Below are 16,798 nucleotides of genomic sequence, written 5' to 3'. Positions count from 1 at the left end.
GACTCTAGCTTTTGCAGACCATTTCCATGCACTAAAACATAACCCATACAGGAAACAGAAAACACCAAAAAGCATTATAGGGCCTCTTTAACATTACTCTGCATCCTATAGGTTCAACTTTATTGCAGTTGCAGAGTTTCTTGAGGGGACCAAGTAACTGATCTTTATTGTTTATTGGTCGCAAAGAGAAGGTCAACAAACCTGCCTGGTTTAACTTTGTTCAAGGTTGTTTATCGGCCCTCAGAGGAAATGACCTCATTACTATTCTTTTACTGTGTGCGCTCGTACACATATATTTAGTCCTCCCGCCTGTGAAAGTGGACAGGCCGCTGTTTAAAGAGGTGCCAAGGTAATTGTGATCTATATTTGCAAAGAGAAGATAATAAGACGCATACAACTTAATGATGTATACAGACACCCTGATCAATACAGTTACTATTCAGCCGTTTTTAATGAAGGATTATTGTCCCGGTGCTCTTGTTAGAGGCGGATATTGAGCTGTATCACACCGGCTTTGTTGTGTTATTTATCTGTGTTAGAAGATGACATTTAGAGCAGTGCCACAAATATGCCGCAGCACATTAAGTCGCAATGGCTTTTGACACTGTGGCGAGCCTCCAAATGATTACTTTAGAGAGATGTCTGCTCCTTCCCCCCCGACACACAGCGTCTCCCGTCATGGTCAATTTTTCTGAATTATTGACATCTTCTGTCTTTCTTTACAGCAGAATAATGCTATAATGCTGTTTTGTGTTTGATTATTGCAGGTACAACCCTTATTTCTTATATCTAATACAATCTTAATCCAGAAGCTAAAGGTTACATTTATTTTATTACACTATACTTGCTTGCCTAATCCGAATCTAGGAATGAAAGATGTATATCGTTGCGGATAAATTACCGGCTGATAATGGGAAAATGTATGTTATGATATATTATTCCAATATTAAATTATAGTTGATAAATTACTGGACGATAATAGGAAAATGTATATTATTATGTTTTTTTCCGATAATTAAATTAGAGCTTATAAATCATCGGCCAATAATACGGCAGCCACATTTATTTTATTTGACTTAACAATCGCAGCAACTCCAATACAGTAGGTGACTGTGGAAGGGGCCCTTTTAAGCTCATTTTCAGGTTCATATTTTCTGCCTCTATATGTTTAAATACTTTGATGTTTAAAAAGTGCTTTATTTTTTATATATTTTTCGCGTGCTGCAGCACCTTTCTTTACCCTCTTTTGTGATTGGTTAACCGCTTAGAGATATCCCGCCCCTTAGCTCATCTCTCTCAATGTGTTAGAGTGCTAGCCCGAGTGTGATGTCACTATGTTATTGAACAAAGGAGACGAATGGAGGCGCTTCAAGCAGGGGGGGGGGGGAAATGTGTCGGAGAGACATTTTGGAATTGTAGCCTTTGCAGACCATTTACATGCACAAAGAATACACTATAGGAAAGGGAAAACCCCCCCAAACAGGGGCCCCTATAAAGTTAGTTAAAAGAGAAGAAGAAAAATAAGCACACCATTTTGAATTGAGAGCCAAACAGCCTTTCTGGGGTTGATGTTGTTTTCAGTTTCAAAAGCAGTTCACAATTGAGTTTGTTAGCTCTAACCCTAACCCTAACCCCTAGGGAATATATCATCGTTAATTGCTTTACATCTTTGCCATTCTAACCTTTAGGTTGTGAACACATTTTTAAAATACATAAACAGGAAGTTATTGGTTAACATATTGGTTTCAGCTAGAAAAACCTCCATATGGTGCATTTCCTCTGGATGATGAACTGTAGGAGCTGCTGTAAATAGAGGATATGTGCTTCTGAGAGATAACGACTTCTGGCCCTTTACCAAATTGTCAAAGCTGATTTGACTAGCCATTATCAAACCACATCCCAACTCCACCTATCAATAATGTATTCCTCTTTTTAATACAATCATTCTACTTCTAAATTGCTTTCTCTCTGTGACTTTGGCGTGATTGATTATTTCAGCTGGACAAACTCTCCCATACTTGAGCTGCAAGTTGACTCTTTTCTTCAGGACAATAAATATCCGTTGCTTTGTGTGCAGGGAAGAGCCCTTACCTGTTGTTCACCAACCGGCATGAGATCCGACGCATCGACCCGGTGAAGCGCGACTACAGCCAGGTGGTGTCCACCCAGAAGAACGCTGTGGCTCTGGACATGGACGTGGCCAACAACCGGGTGTTCTGGTGCGATCGCTTCCATCGCAAAATCTACAGGTAAAGAAACTGGATTTACAATCAAATATAAAATATCCGAAACATTGTCAAATATCCGAGTCTAGGATTTATTTTATCCTATTTTTTAAAGGAAGGCATAGTTATAGACCCTTTTTGTTTCATTAACACAAAACAAAAAAAATATAATATAATATATATTTTTAAAAACACACGCAAAAACAAACAGTCACTGGCAGACGCTCTTCCAAAATCTCTGAAAACTAAGCCTGATTTTAGATTTTAGTAATTTTTTTAGTTATTATAAGAACACTACATTTGATCCCAAAATGTTCAAATCTTAAAGTGGACCTATCATGCTATATTTGAATAATATAGTGTAGGACCATACCTATATAAGGCATATTTATACTTTTTTTTTTTCAAAATACCAAACAGATCATGCATTTTAGCCATGCCTCATTTTGCTCAATTTGACATTTTTTAGCTCTGTGTTTGCAAGGGCAGATTCAGTGAGAACAGCACCACCTACAGGCCTGGCATATGTACTACAGCGTCTCCAGCGCTTTCGAACGGCAATGGCCGTGGCTGTCTCCTCCTGATTGGTGGAGTTGGCCCAATAGCCGTAGCGCCACTGTCCTGACGTCAGGACAGTGTTCAAATCTGGATCAGTTTTTATCAGATCCGTTGCAGCCCCTTTTTTAGAGATTTGGGTATGGAGGAAAATAGAGAGGGTTGTGTTTTCTGACACTTGGTGAGTTCCCTGGAACACCGGGGACACATATTCATGTATAAAAGACGTACAAAAGTGCATTTTGCATGATAGGTCCCCTTTAAGCATTAAAGGTACCCATTGGAGTTTTGTTTTGTAAAAAGCTTTGTCAGATTTGAGTACTATGTGTCTCAAATGTGCATTGCATCCTTGTGTATGTGCACCAGATGCTTACAACACAGATGCCCACTCTTAATATTACATTAACATGACTCTGTAGCGCCACTAGTGATCCAAAAGTTCCACAGGGTGCCTTTCATTTAGATCACAAACCTGATCTTACATGTAAACCTGAGTTTAGGTTGCAGACTGAGGCTACGTATAGCATTAAGTCCACACTAAAAGATGCATTATTTTACTGTAATAAGCTTAGCATTTTTTTAATTTAAATGTAATTATTTGTGTTATTCTAATTGCCGAGTTTACTTTAACAAAGACTAGTTTAAAAATGTTTTCTCCAAAGTTAAACCAAGAGTTTTTCTTCTGATCTGATTTGATTTGAATAATCTTAATGTGACATTACACACGCTTCTTCTTACATGCTATCTTTTTTCCATGTCATGAGTTGATTGTATTCAATGTCCTGAGCCTCTACTTGTTCGGTCTTTTAAAATGAAATGGGCTGAGATGATAGCTAAGGCCTGCTATTATTTTAAAATAACTCCCAGTTCCTATTGTTATCCCAACTACGTTCTCCCCAGAGTGCACTCTAATTGGAGCAGGGTGTTCTCTTCATGAAATGGATGTTAAAAGTAAAGATCTCTGGGGAAACTAAAAAAGAAATCCCAGTTGGGAAGCACGCTGCCTTGCCCTCACCTCACACCCCTGCCAGGGCTAAATCATTAGCGACCCTTGAGTCAGGCGTTGTCTCTTCTGATAAGTGGTCCAACCAAGAAGACCCTAACCCCCCAGTGAACCTGCTCAGAGCGTGGCCCAAGGCTACTCCACCCATAGTATTCCCATTCTCCGCTCTGCAGTCGCTGTACTGCACAGAGAAGAATGGAGACTTAGTATAGACGCACATCAGGCGTGATGATACACCTTCTTTAGGCCATATACTTGTCACTGTCATATATGTGTACTGTATAATGGGTGGATGTTGGAAATTAGAGCCTGCTCTCCAATTAAAACAATTACATATAGCAAAAGGGCAAATACTTGGACAATGGTGACAAATAGAGATCAATTCGCTAAAAGGAAAAAGAAAGAAGTTCTTTTCACAAATATCTACTGAAATGATGCAATTATATCTGATTTTCAAAATTAACTACATTTTAATTATTAGTTATCATTTTGTACTAAAAGTTAGTTTGTATTGTGTCTTCTATGCATTGATACTGAAAATTAGATATATTGTATCAATGAGTAAGAGATTTATATGAAATGTTACTTTGTATAAAAATGTGTTTAATATATATATATATTTTATTTTATAAATATATATATATAAGTATTAATATTGTATAGAATATTATTCAATAATTTGTATAAGACCAACTAAGTATGTGCTCATACATTCCCACTCATCATTCATGTTTGCTTGCTTTACATTCAAGCTGTTTATTCCTCTTATCATTTATTAACAAATGTGATAGCAGGTGCTTCATCTATTAAACTTACAGTCGGCTTTTTTTGGTGTCAGTTTGTAAAATGCTTTAGCTTGTAATGAAATCTCCAAAAATCTATATCTCAGATGGTAAATCTATTGGCATGGTGCCATGTAATAAGAGGAATAGTTTATATAGACTTATTATCACAAGAACGGGCCCCAGCAGCACTAAACTACACATCCATGTTCACAATAATGTCTGGCTTGCTGCAGAATATGCCTTACATATGCCCCCCCCCCCCCCCTCTTTATTCACAGTGCTTTCATCCATGAGGCCAGCGACCCCTCGCAGCAGGTCCCCCTGCTGGACTCCCTCCTGAAGACCCCCGTGGGGCTGGCTCTGGACTGGCTCCAACACAACCTGTACTGGGCCGACTCCGGAGACAAGTCCATCTCCGTGGCCTCGGTGGACGCCACCAAGAGACGAGTCCTCATCAACACGGACCTGAGCGAGCCAAGGGCCATCGCACTGGACCCTCACCAGGGGTAAGGGCAGGGAGGGGTGTGTCCAGTACAAAAGATTGGTGCCTGTAACAGGAGAAAATCCCCTCTAATGACATCAGTGTTTCAGAATCAGAATTCCTTCATACGTCCCACATTTGGGAAATTGACATTGTTACAGCAAAGAGACAGTACCGGACAAAACAAAAAGGAAAGGGGAAAGCACACGTTAACACTGAGGATCAAGCAGCCCATTGTTATTTGGTTTGAAAACAATTGATAGGAAGGCTATATAAAGAATGACATTGAGGCATTTAGATAAATGTTTATTAAAAAGAAGGCTATTTCAAGTCCTGTCAAGACACAGGGCAACAAATAAAGTAAATGTCCAAAAGCCTAAGACATGACGAAGAAACACTTCTTTGCATGTAGTTGAGACATTCTCGCTGGGCTTGTGACATCGATGAGAGTGGCTGGTGCTTCAAATTGTGCTGAAGGGAACTCATTTTTCACTGGACACATTATGACCAGAGAAGTCTAAATGTGTCAAACCCACACACTGGTCTCGGAACACAATACTAAATGCCTGGAGCCTCAGAAAGAATTGACCCAGCATACATGAGAGCAACGTATCAGGAAACGTTCCCTAAAAGTCATGGCTGTGACACTTTTGTGGTGAACATTTCTGATGTCATTTGATTGTAGGTCTTTCATGATCTAAAATAGATGATCTGCGTGGATGTATAGTTCAATGAAATCAAAAGGGAATCAATGTCCTGTCTGCAGGTGTAAGAGTGGCAGGCAGCAGGATAAATGCAGCATCTACATCCACTACTTATCCACTATCCATTACAACAGTTTACTTTGACCCTTGACCTTAGCCGCATTATCAGCATCATTTAGCTGTATTGTATTGACTGATTGATTCCACTGTTCGTCCTCTCTGTGGATGTTCTGAAGACACAGATATTTTCTTACAGTAACATTCTTTTTTTTAAAGTGGAAATAAAGACAATTCTTACTTTGGATGCTTTTTGCTGTTTGAAGTGGAAAACATGGAACAGCAGCTTTAAGACATGATGTAACGGGGCTGTCATTTCTCCAGACAGTGGCTGCGTAGCGCTGCTCTCATCTGTTGAGCAGAATATGTAATAACCAATATTGAAGATCTAAATGACAGGATCAATAATTACAGTGGTTAAACAATGGTCTGTGTTGAGCTTCATCATGCTAGCATCCACTATGTTGCACAATCTTTCTAAATGTACTGTATGCTAATGACTAAACTAATGCCATGAATTTACATAATATACAGGAAGTCAGCAGAAATTAGTGTCAAGCTGAGTTTGTTTGGGTGACCCTCTTTTTCATCTTTTAAAATGTGCTGACACACACTTTAATGACCTTTTCTTCCCCCCTGTTATTTCATATTGCAGATGATGGTGATGATAATAATCTGGAAAGTGATTTTAGCCCCAGAAAATGAATACACATAATCCTCTTGTGGAAGCGATGATGATAAACACAAGATAACTCTTGTTGCTTTATGTGGGGAAGCCAGAGTTACAAGCCTGTGACGCATTTAGCTTCCTGACTCTATCGTTTCTATTTTTTTAGAGCTTCTGCCCCAGATGATGGCTCCTAATCTAGGAAGCTTTTTGAATACAGTACGTGCCAGCGTTTCCTTCTGCAGCTTTTGTGTTCTGGTGATCCAAACCCAGATGAAAACAAACAGGCACAGAGATAAACTGAAATAGACTAGACACAAAATGATGTGATTGCTGGCTGATATTGCCCAATGACCAATCAAACTATACCGATCTCAAACAATGACCGGGTTTACATTGAAAGATTGAGTTGTAAAGAGAACTGGACACAGCGTTGGAGGCGGGCCTCGTTCTCTCCTATGAAAGTTGCTCAGTGGTTCATGAAGCCAACATGTCCTGACTCTTAAGTACAATGAATAATCGGATCTCCCCAGGATCTTCTGGCGATTTCCCACAACCATAAAGCTGCATTCACATGATACGCAGTAAAACGTCTCTGCAGGACGTTGGCTTTGTGTTTCTATGGAGAGAGCTTTGCCTCCTGACTCAGCAGAAGCGCAACTGTTGGCGTCGCGAAAAGCTCAAATTTGTCGCTGAGCGCTGCACTCAAAGTCCATATTATTTAGAATTTGACTTAATAAATCATCAGATGACAGCTGTATGTAGTGGCACAAGCTAGCAGGGGACGTAACCATAGAAACAAAACTAACTAGCTGTTTTCACTGCAAGACTCTGCACCCAAACTCGCGGTGAGCAAATCAAGGGTCATGTGATTGCAGATGAAAGCATGCGCACTTCCATTTTTCTTAAGCCCTGCCTCTGATCCTCTCCTTCACCATAGCATCAGGTTCAGTCTCGGTCAGATAAATACAGTAAATAGAAATTACAGAAAATAACCAACAACTTTTTGGAACTATTGATTTAAAGGTGGGGTAGGTAATTTTGGAGAAACCAGCTCGAGTGCGCTAGAATTTGAAAATACACAACCGGAGAAAATCTGCCACTTCCTTACAGAGCCCCTCCTCCAACACACACGAACGCGCACATGACCAATGAGGGCACGAGATAAGTTTGTGCACAGATGGAAGGCTGACAGGCAGGTAGGCCATCCAGTTATTTTAGCCGGGCCGGCTAAAATGATTGGTCGTGCTTTTTACAGTATTACGGCTTCCACAGATGACATTTTTTTATGGATTTTTTGTCAAAGCAATTAAGATATTCATTGCTATCGGGATGTTAAGAGTATTTCATGGAATATAACAAAAAGTGTATCTCGAGCCGGTTTCTCAAACTTACCTACCCCACCTTTAAATGAGGGCTTTTACAAACATCTAATTTCCCCAATGTAAGTAAATGAGAAATAGTCTTTTGGGACCAATGGCACACGTTACTGACACAGAAGTGTTTTTACCAAAGTTTGCCACTACAAAAAATGTAAACATAGAAAGGCTGAATTGAATATGTTTTTTTCAAATGTTTGAGTTAGTTCAAACTTGTGGGAGAGATGATGCTGGTGTTGTGTTTCTGTGGTGCCTGTAAAGCACATCTTCTGATTTTGCACTTATCTTTATTTCACTGACTCTGTTTCAGTGCATTTCAAAGCCACAGTTCTACACATTTCACAGGTTCTATTCCCAGACATCCAATCATAGACAGTATTGTCCCACTCTGCAGCGAGAAATCATGTTTTCAGCTTCTATTTGAAGGAAACTGACATTTCCCTATTTCCTGCAGTCTTGTATAGGATTGTTCATCAATAGGCTGTATATAGCATTCACAATTTTTAGCGCTGTCATGTTGCCAGTGCAGAAATGTCGGTGCACTCCTCATAATAAATATAGAAGAATGCTGTCTGATTAGTTACAACCTAAAAGAAAACTGGCATATTTTCAGCAAATCAACCCCCCTGGTGTCTGGAGACAGATTCGTTGTTCTTGTTCCAGACAAAATAATTGATAAGAGTGTCTCAGTGCAAAACAATACAACAGGTTATGTTAGCACAACAATACAGACTAATAACTGCCTTTATAAATTATGTTTTAGTGTCTGGTATTAGATATATATATATACGGAGTTAATTAATATATTTGTGAATTGGGAAAAACTCAACAAATGATTAAAGAAAATACTTATTGGCAATACTGAGTGTAGCTGCTAGAAAAGCAATTAAAAGGAAAGGATTAAATCCAGACACACGGTCTGTGCAGGACAGGTATGAAATATTTGTAATGGAAATAATCCTCTTCCCCATGTGACCACAGGAATGGTACTTCGGTTTTACAGTATTTCAAAGGCATATTGTTTGATCTACAATCCAATTGGAATATGGTATAAAAATGTTGTATGAAAAGATGTGTACAGATAGATTTAGGACATTTGGGGGAGTTGGGAATACATATTTATCTAAATGTACTTGTTTAGTTACATTTTTTAGATTATTAAAATATTAACATTTATGTATATCCTACTTTGTAAAAATCTCTAACTGAAAAAGAGCTGCTTCTGTAATGTGATCCCAAATGAAGGACTAAATGTAAGGAAATGCATGATGAGAATCTATCAAATGTGAAAAAAGGGGAAGCCATCGTTTTGAACAGTATAATCCTTGTGCTGTGTACTGTATAAGATTGTTACTTTCACCAGCAGGACTACATAAACTCTCAAAAGTAATACAATATATGTGCTTCCTTTGCTCCCTGCAGCTTCATGTACTGGTCGGACTGGGGCACGCGGGCCAAGATCGAGAAGGCCGGCATGAATGGAGTGGACCGACAGGTGCTGGTGTCTGATAACATCGAGTGGCCCAACGGCATCACGCTAGGTGAGAGAAAAAAACGATTATCCTTAAATTACACCTCACACACTACTACATTATAAAATATAGTATGTAGCAATACAATTATTGCTAAAAGATCTCAATAAATATCCAATGAACTAAGTCTGAATCAGATTACAATAATTTATTTGTAAACCCTCGGGAAATGTATATTGTTACAGCAAAGGGGACAATGTCGATAAGAAAGTACAAAAAGCATAATTAATATATGATTTTTAAGAGGTAACTACAAGTTAAGAAACTCAAATAGGTACACATACAATATTAAAAAAATGATTTAACTAAGTAGCAGTATTGTGAAGTATGTGAAAATATGTAGTAAATGAAGTAGCATCCACTAATAACAGTACTAAACTGTACTTAATTTGAACATGAGTAGTGGGAATCAATCAGGTCATTGGAGTTAAAAAGCTCGAAAGTAATTGAAACAAAATGGGTAAATGTGAACCGATAATGGCAAGAAAGAGATAAATAAAGTTACCGCAGTTACTTTTGAATGACATTTCAAGTATTTGAGCCGTTATAGATCGACACAGTCAAAATGTGCGGCGGTGTAATCGTGAGAATCTGACATTTTAAAACGTAATCAATATCAACCTAAAGGGATTTGTTTGGTCAGAGTGCAAGAGTGCTCACCGCAAGACGATCAATTTCTACTCAGCTTGGGAAAGTCTTACCCACCTGTGTGTGTGTGTGTGTGTGTGTGTGTGTGTGTGTGTGTGTGTGTGTGTGTGTGTGTGTGTGTGTGTGTGTGTGTGTGTGTGTGTGTGTGTGTGTGTGTGTGTGTGTGTGTGTGTGTGTGTGTGTGTGTGTGTGTGTGTGTGTGTGTGTGTGTGTGTGTGTGTGTGGTGTGTGTGTGTGTGTGTGTGTGTGTGTGTGTGTGTGTGTGTGTGTGTGTGTGTGTGTGTGTGTGTGTGTGTGTGTGTGTGTGTGTGTGTGTGTGTGTGTGTGTGTGTGTGTGTGTGTGTGTGTGTGTGTGTGTGTGTGTGTGTGTGTGTGTGTGTGTGTGTGTGTGTGTGTGTGTGTGTGTGTGTGTGTGTGTGTGTGTGTCTCACAGATGTAGCCAACAAGCGTCTGTACTGGGTGGATTCCAAGCTGCACCTCATAGCCAGCGTGGATCTGAACGGCGCTCACCGCAGGACGCACATGTCGTCCGCCGAGACGCTGGGACACCCCTACGCTCTGGCTGTGTTTGAGGTTTGTGAGCTACAGATTTTTTTTTAAAGATTTAGTGTCCATGTCAATCTCTCTCATCAGAGGCCTTTAGGGTGACTGGGAGTCTGCATGTAATGACTGTTAAATTCAATTACTTTACGCTCTGTGTGTGTGTGTGTGTGTGTGTGTCCTTGTGTGTGTGTGTCCTTGTGCAATTGACTGCATAGTAAACATAAGACAGCTAGAGAGCAGCCTAAAGCAACACACACTCATTCTGTTGGACATCAGCCAGCTCCCCTCAGTGTGTGTGTGTGTCATATGTCTCAGAGAGAAACTTTAATCTGCTGCCTCATGGCTTCTTTGCTGTGTGTCTGAGCCCGTTTCTGCTGACAAACTCGCGTCTGGCCTGTCCCTGTTGGTGCCGCAGCAGCAGGGTCCCAGCCTCTATCAGATGGGTGCTAATGACATCACCCAGGAGGCCTTTTCCCCTGCGGGACCCCCCTCACAGAGAGCTGGTCTCAGTGGGAACAGAGATACAGATTTTATTCAGCAGGAGACCAGATTTACAAACTGGGATTTGATTTAAATGTTATCCACTTGAGTTTGGATTACATTTCAGAGCAAAATCATGAAACAGGTGACATCTGAACACTAACACTGGATTTAAATGTCTTGATTCATAAAGTAGCAACAGAGTAAAGAAGCATCATTAATATATGTATTATTACTTATAAACATCTGCATATTTTCTAATATACAATACATTTTATTTTGTTTTATCACATTTTTATTTGCACAAATGTTCTTAGGTTTATACACATATTTTACTTTATCTTGACTGCACACAATTTTTACTTGACTTATGTTTTATAGGAATATTTTTTGTTTTATTCTAATAGAACAACTGACACAAAATCCAGTTCCCAGTATTTCTATAAAAAATACTATATTTTCTGTAACAGAGTAGAAAACTTTTATTTTAACGTAATTGACTAGTACCTACACTTTTGGATTGGATTACACGTACACTCCATCACTCTCTTGTTTCTCTGCTAGTTTTAACCTTTAAAATATAAATACCAGCAGTCCGGAGCGTTTTCTGCTGTGAGTGCAGGCTGCAGGCAGCACTGTAGTGTAGGCCAGAGAAATGATGATACATTCCCTCTGTGGTGAAACACTCCATCGATCGGGCGCCTCTGCTCTCTGCCCTGTTGTGACAACAAGGTGACCTTCTTGTTCAGGATGTTGAACACTCCCCAGCCTCTGTGTTATTGAATGCAGCATGTTGTGATGCACATCCCATTACCATATCTTTCTGACTCAATGATTGACTCACACAGAAACACACACATACACACTCAAGGCCTATTGTCTCGCTGGAGAGTAGCCTGTAGTTTCTACGGCAACCGCAAAAGATGTCTTAATAATCTGTCGAGGTTGAGGAATGGAGAAACATAAAAATCAATAAGTTATGAATCATTTGTAAAATGTGCCTTTAAGGTAACATATTTTGATGTAAATAGGATACATTTTAATAGTTTAAGACATAACGCTGAGCCTGATATTTGATCTTATTAAAAAACACCTAGTAGATTCAATTTTCTTCCACTATAAGGCGTCTCCCCCCCCCCAATCCTGTTACCTACTGTTGCACTCCAATTGAATTAAAACATGCCTTAGTAACCATTTGCATTTCCTTGATGGATTTATGGCCTCATAATATTTGCAGCAAAAGCCAAAACACGCTCTCTCCTCTGCAAAAGATAATGAATTAGCCAATGTGTGGCAACAAAATATTTATCAGGGTATATTTCATTCGCCCTAATTTTCCTCACATAAATTAAACTCCAAGCGGAGCGTTTACAGATGTAAGCGGCGCAGCATGCAGCTCATGTGAGTCCGTACACAGCATGGCTTTGAACTATGTGCTTACACCAGCTGAGAGGAAACATCTAAATTAAACCCCAGAATAGGGCTGCACGATTTGGAGAAAAGAAAGCAATTGTGATTATTTTGAGTTTTGCGATATTGGAGGGATTGATCCTATGGCATCATTATTTTTATTATTAGTGAAAAAGATATTAAAATGAATATCAGGTGATTTTTTTTAAAGAATATTTGTACCAAAAAAACATGTTTTGTTAAGTCTGATATCTCTGCAGCTCAACAATACTACCTTTACCACAATTCGTGCTTCCTGCTGTTTGAATATTATTATATTATATTGCAATAGTCCATATCGCAATTTCAATAAAATTGTAATTAATTGTGCAGCTCTATAGGCGAGTCAGAGGATCCATTTTGAATCAAGGACGAACCAATTCGACTTTGGTGGTAAAAGGTCACTGGGACCTTACAAAACATTTTTTTATTATAAAGACATTATGGACAGACATGGTTGCAAACTGCAAATTGATTGGTAAGTGAAGGCATACAACCACATTTTTTGTCATAAGGCCTTTGTACAATCTTGCGATGGCACCAAAAATATCATCCTTATTGGATCATCAACTTCTGTTTATTATGCCTCCATGCTAGAGACAGCAGTGGCCAGAGGCATTATGATTTCAGTTTGAAAGACCATCTGCTCCCTTTTTGTGAACATGATTTTTTTAAATTACACCTTGAGTTTGTTTTTTCCAAATTTGGCGAAAATGTGCACTTACTCAATCATTTACTTATGAGATTTTGGAGGTAAAAAGCCAAGGTCACTGTGACCTAACAAAACATGTTTTTGGCCATAACTCATTATCAATAGAATGATTATGAGAACTTTACAAAAATATGTAATACAATAAAATGATGGAGTCAAGACATTTAGTTAAAACTGTACATTCAATATTTGAAGAAGGCATACAATGGCAATATATGTATATATATACTTTTTAATATATTCTGTTGTGCAGGATATTTTTGTCATAAAGCCTTTATAAAATCTAGAGATGGCAACTGTATTTTATTAAGTTTGACGGCACTAAGACATTTTCTCATTATTGTGGCAAGAGAAGTGATGTTTTCCGGTTGTCAATCCCTCCGTACCATTCTTCTGAACTAATATCTCAGGAAAGCCTTCAAGGATTTTCTTCACACTTGCCTTAAACGTTCACTTTTTTGAAGGACGAACAGACTAAACAATGGTGGTCCAGGGTCAAGGTCACTGTGACCTCACAAAATGTGTTTTTCGCCATATCTCAGTAGAAGAAGAAGAATTCCTTTGCTAATAATGACAATTCACCCAAATATCTTATTGGATAATAAAGTGAAAAGCTAACATTTTGGACATAAATGGATGTAAACTGACTTGACTGGTTAGCAGGAGCAAACAACTGCGAGGTGTTCATTATTTAGTCTTCTTTAACTATTGATCGTAGAGGATTGATAAAACATGTAGTTGTATGGCTCTGTCTTTCACACCTCAGCTTTTTAAATAGCTGTTTGTCTATGTGCTCATGGGTTCAATCCCAACAAAACCCTGCCTAACCTGCTCTGTGTTCGACTTTTATCCATCCAATCTTCCCCCCTGTGTTTCAGGATCGTATCTACTGGACGGACAGAGATAGGGCGGCCGTCTTTATGGCCAACAGGCTGACGGGTCAAGACGTCCACACGCTAGCCGAAAACCTCAACGACCCCAGTGACATCGTGGTCTTCCACCAGCTCCGCCAGCCACCAGGTGTGTGTGCACCGTATACTAGAGATATGTGTGTCTGTCGCTGTTTCCTCCCCTCACTGTGCGATTGTTCCTCCATGGATCCATGTCGGCCCAGGCCCCATGAATAAATGATGCTGGGGCTTGTAACTGTGGCGGAGTGATCAAAGCAGTGGGAGCAGCGGTTAGATTAACACTTCTGCCTCCTGCCCGCTCTTCTCTAACAGGACAATACAGATTTTGATAGGAACTGAACCGGGCTCTTAATCATGGATGAGATGGCTGTGTATTTCCGGTTCTGTGTGTCAGTGTCCATGTCTATATCTACCTCCTTTGATTCCTCCTTTCCATGCATGATACATGCCCATTTATATTTAAAACGTTTATTGTGTCACCACAATCTTTCCCATTCCATCTTCACCCCTACCTGTCTTTACTAGTTCATATCTAAATCAGACATGGAGAGATGTTCTTGGCAGGATAGTATTTACGGCAAGTTTGTGTATAACGCTATTTGTTATTATTTGTATACTGTCCTTGCAATGTGTATTCCTTGGCAAAGCTAGACAACAGATACAGCTACAAAGGCATTTCAGGAAGAAAGCTAGCTAACATACTTCTAGCTTAAATAGCACATGTAACTTTACAAAATAACATACTACTATCCTAAATGAATAGCACATGTAACCTTACTAGCTAACATACTTCTATCTTAAATACCAAATGTAACTTTACTAGCTAACATACTACTAGCTTAAATGCCGCATGTAACTTTACTAGCTAACATACTACTAGCTTAAATACCGCATGTAACTTTACTAGCTAACAAACTACTGGCTTAAATACCACATGCAACTTAAGTAGCTAACATATTGCTAGCTTAAATTACACATGTACCCTAACTTAATTTTTACCCAGAAAAGCTAAAAACACAACACCATCACACAATACCTACAGACAAAAAGTCCCCAAGGCAAAAGCTTGATAGCCACAAAAACAGCAACACTCATCCGAAATAATTAACAAACTAGAGAGCACTCACTCTGAGCCTGCACTTATTAGACCCATCCCATAGGCAGCACAGTTTTTGTCCTTTTAGATTGTGTTTGAACTTTGTAAAAGGTTTAATTTAAAGAGAATAGAACAGTTCACAAAATAAGCTGTCTCTCACTGACATCCTACTCACTCCCAATGCTGAACAAGGGATAATCGTATTTATATAACCACAACTGTTTAATTCTCCATGTCACTCTTTCTTTCTCTCCAGGCCCAGACAGCTGTAATCTAGGCAGCGTGGCCAATGGAGGCTGCGAGTACTTGTGTCTTAAGGCTCCGCAGATCACCGAACACTCGCCCAAATACACCTGCGCCTGCCCCGACAGGCAGGACCTGGGGCCCGAGATGAGAGGCTGTGTTCCAGGTGAGCGTGTTTACCCCTTTTAATTGGGTGTATTAAGTAATCAATAGCTCCTAAAGGGATTTATCGGGCAGAGCGCCACAGTGCTTACTCTGGAGATAATCACATTCTGCACCTCTTAAGTAAGCTCTTATTTGTTTTTGTGTTGAGTGTCATCAGAGGGGAACTTTAGGGATTTTGGGCAGTTGCCTAGTGGATTAATGCTGAAAAATGTATTGTTCTTATAATAATAGCTTGCACTTTTTAGAAACATTTGCTGACAAAACAAATAATACAGAAACACAATAACAGGAAAGAGTGGTAGCAATGCCTTCTTAGGCTAAATAAATAAGCCTGTATAAATCTATATTCCTACTTTTGATAAAAAAAATCTAAATCAAACAACTTTCATTTCATTTAATTTCAAACCTTTATTTATGCAGGTGAATCCCATTGAGATCATTGATCTCTTTTTCAAGGGTGACCTGCTACAAGTAGGTTCCACATTAATACATATAAATATAACAGAAAAACTTTGCCTAAATGCCTAAAAGACTGGGCTCTGGTTTCAGACAGAGGGTGGAAAGAGGTGCTCCAGCACAGGCAGTATGAGAAAAATAAAGAGCTTTTTGAACATTAAAGCATGGAAACATGTCACAGTAGAGCAGTGGTTCTCAAACTTTTTCTGTCAGGGCCCCCCTTTGGAGAAAAAAAAAAGTCGGGCCCCCCCAACACAAATAGTCAGGCTCAGTGGCGGCGGCAGAGATTTATTTTGGGGGTGCTGTGGGGTAGCTTGACGTTTCATAGAGGGTGCTCAAACATTTAGGGTTTCCCATTAATGTACCGGGCGCTACAGTGGAATTTTCTACTGCAACACTCCCCACACGCACATACACAGTGTACCCGCGACAGTTACAATGAAGGCTCAATAATCAGCTCACGGCATATAGGTGTAAGCAGGGGTAAAGTGCTATTTTTACAAGTGGGGAGTGGACCTCACATAGGGGGGTCCGGGGGCAAGCTCCCCCGAGAAAATTTATTTTTAAATATTGAAGTTAAAAGCATCAATCTGGTGCACTTTGAGAACAAAATGAAGAGATCTATGGATACCTCTCAACACCCATATGAAACAGAACTGTAAACAGATTAACTTTTTCTTTATGGATATTTTACAAATCACCTTTTA

The 16,798-nt window shown here is 39.4% G+C and overlaps 1 protein-coding gene across 1 annotated transcript in view; it reads left to right on the top strand.

Annotated features, from left to right (window-relative positions):
- Nucleotides 1-16,798, top strand: part of LOC117488992 (low-density lipoprotein receptor-related protein 8-like) — a 130,116-nt gene that overhangs the window by 105,365 nt on the left and 7,953 nt on the right. Inside the window, 6 exon segments of the mRNA XM_034138206.1 lie at nucleotides 2,078-2,249; nucleotides 4,847-5,074; nucleotides 9,279-9,397; nucleotides 10,470-10,609; nucleotides 14,099-14,240; nucleotides 15,484-15,636. Coding sequence (XP_033994097.1) covers nucleotides 2,078-2,249; nucleotides 4,847-5,074; nucleotides 9,279-9,397; nucleotides 10,470-10,609; nucleotides 14,099-14,240; nucleotides 15,484-15,636 — 954 coding nt within the window.

This window comes from Trematomus bernacchii, unplaced genomic scaffold (assembly GCF_902827165.1).
Source record: "Trematomus bernacchii unplaced genomic scaffold, fTreBer1.1, whole genome shotgun sequence".
In the NCBI taxonomy this organism is placed as follows: domain Eukaryota; kingdom Metazoa; phylum Chordata; class Actinopteri; order Perciformes; family Nototheniidae; genus Trematomus; species Trematomus bernacchii.
Note: the sequence above shows the minus strand (reverse complement) of the source record. Positions and strands in the feature narration are given on the sequence as shown.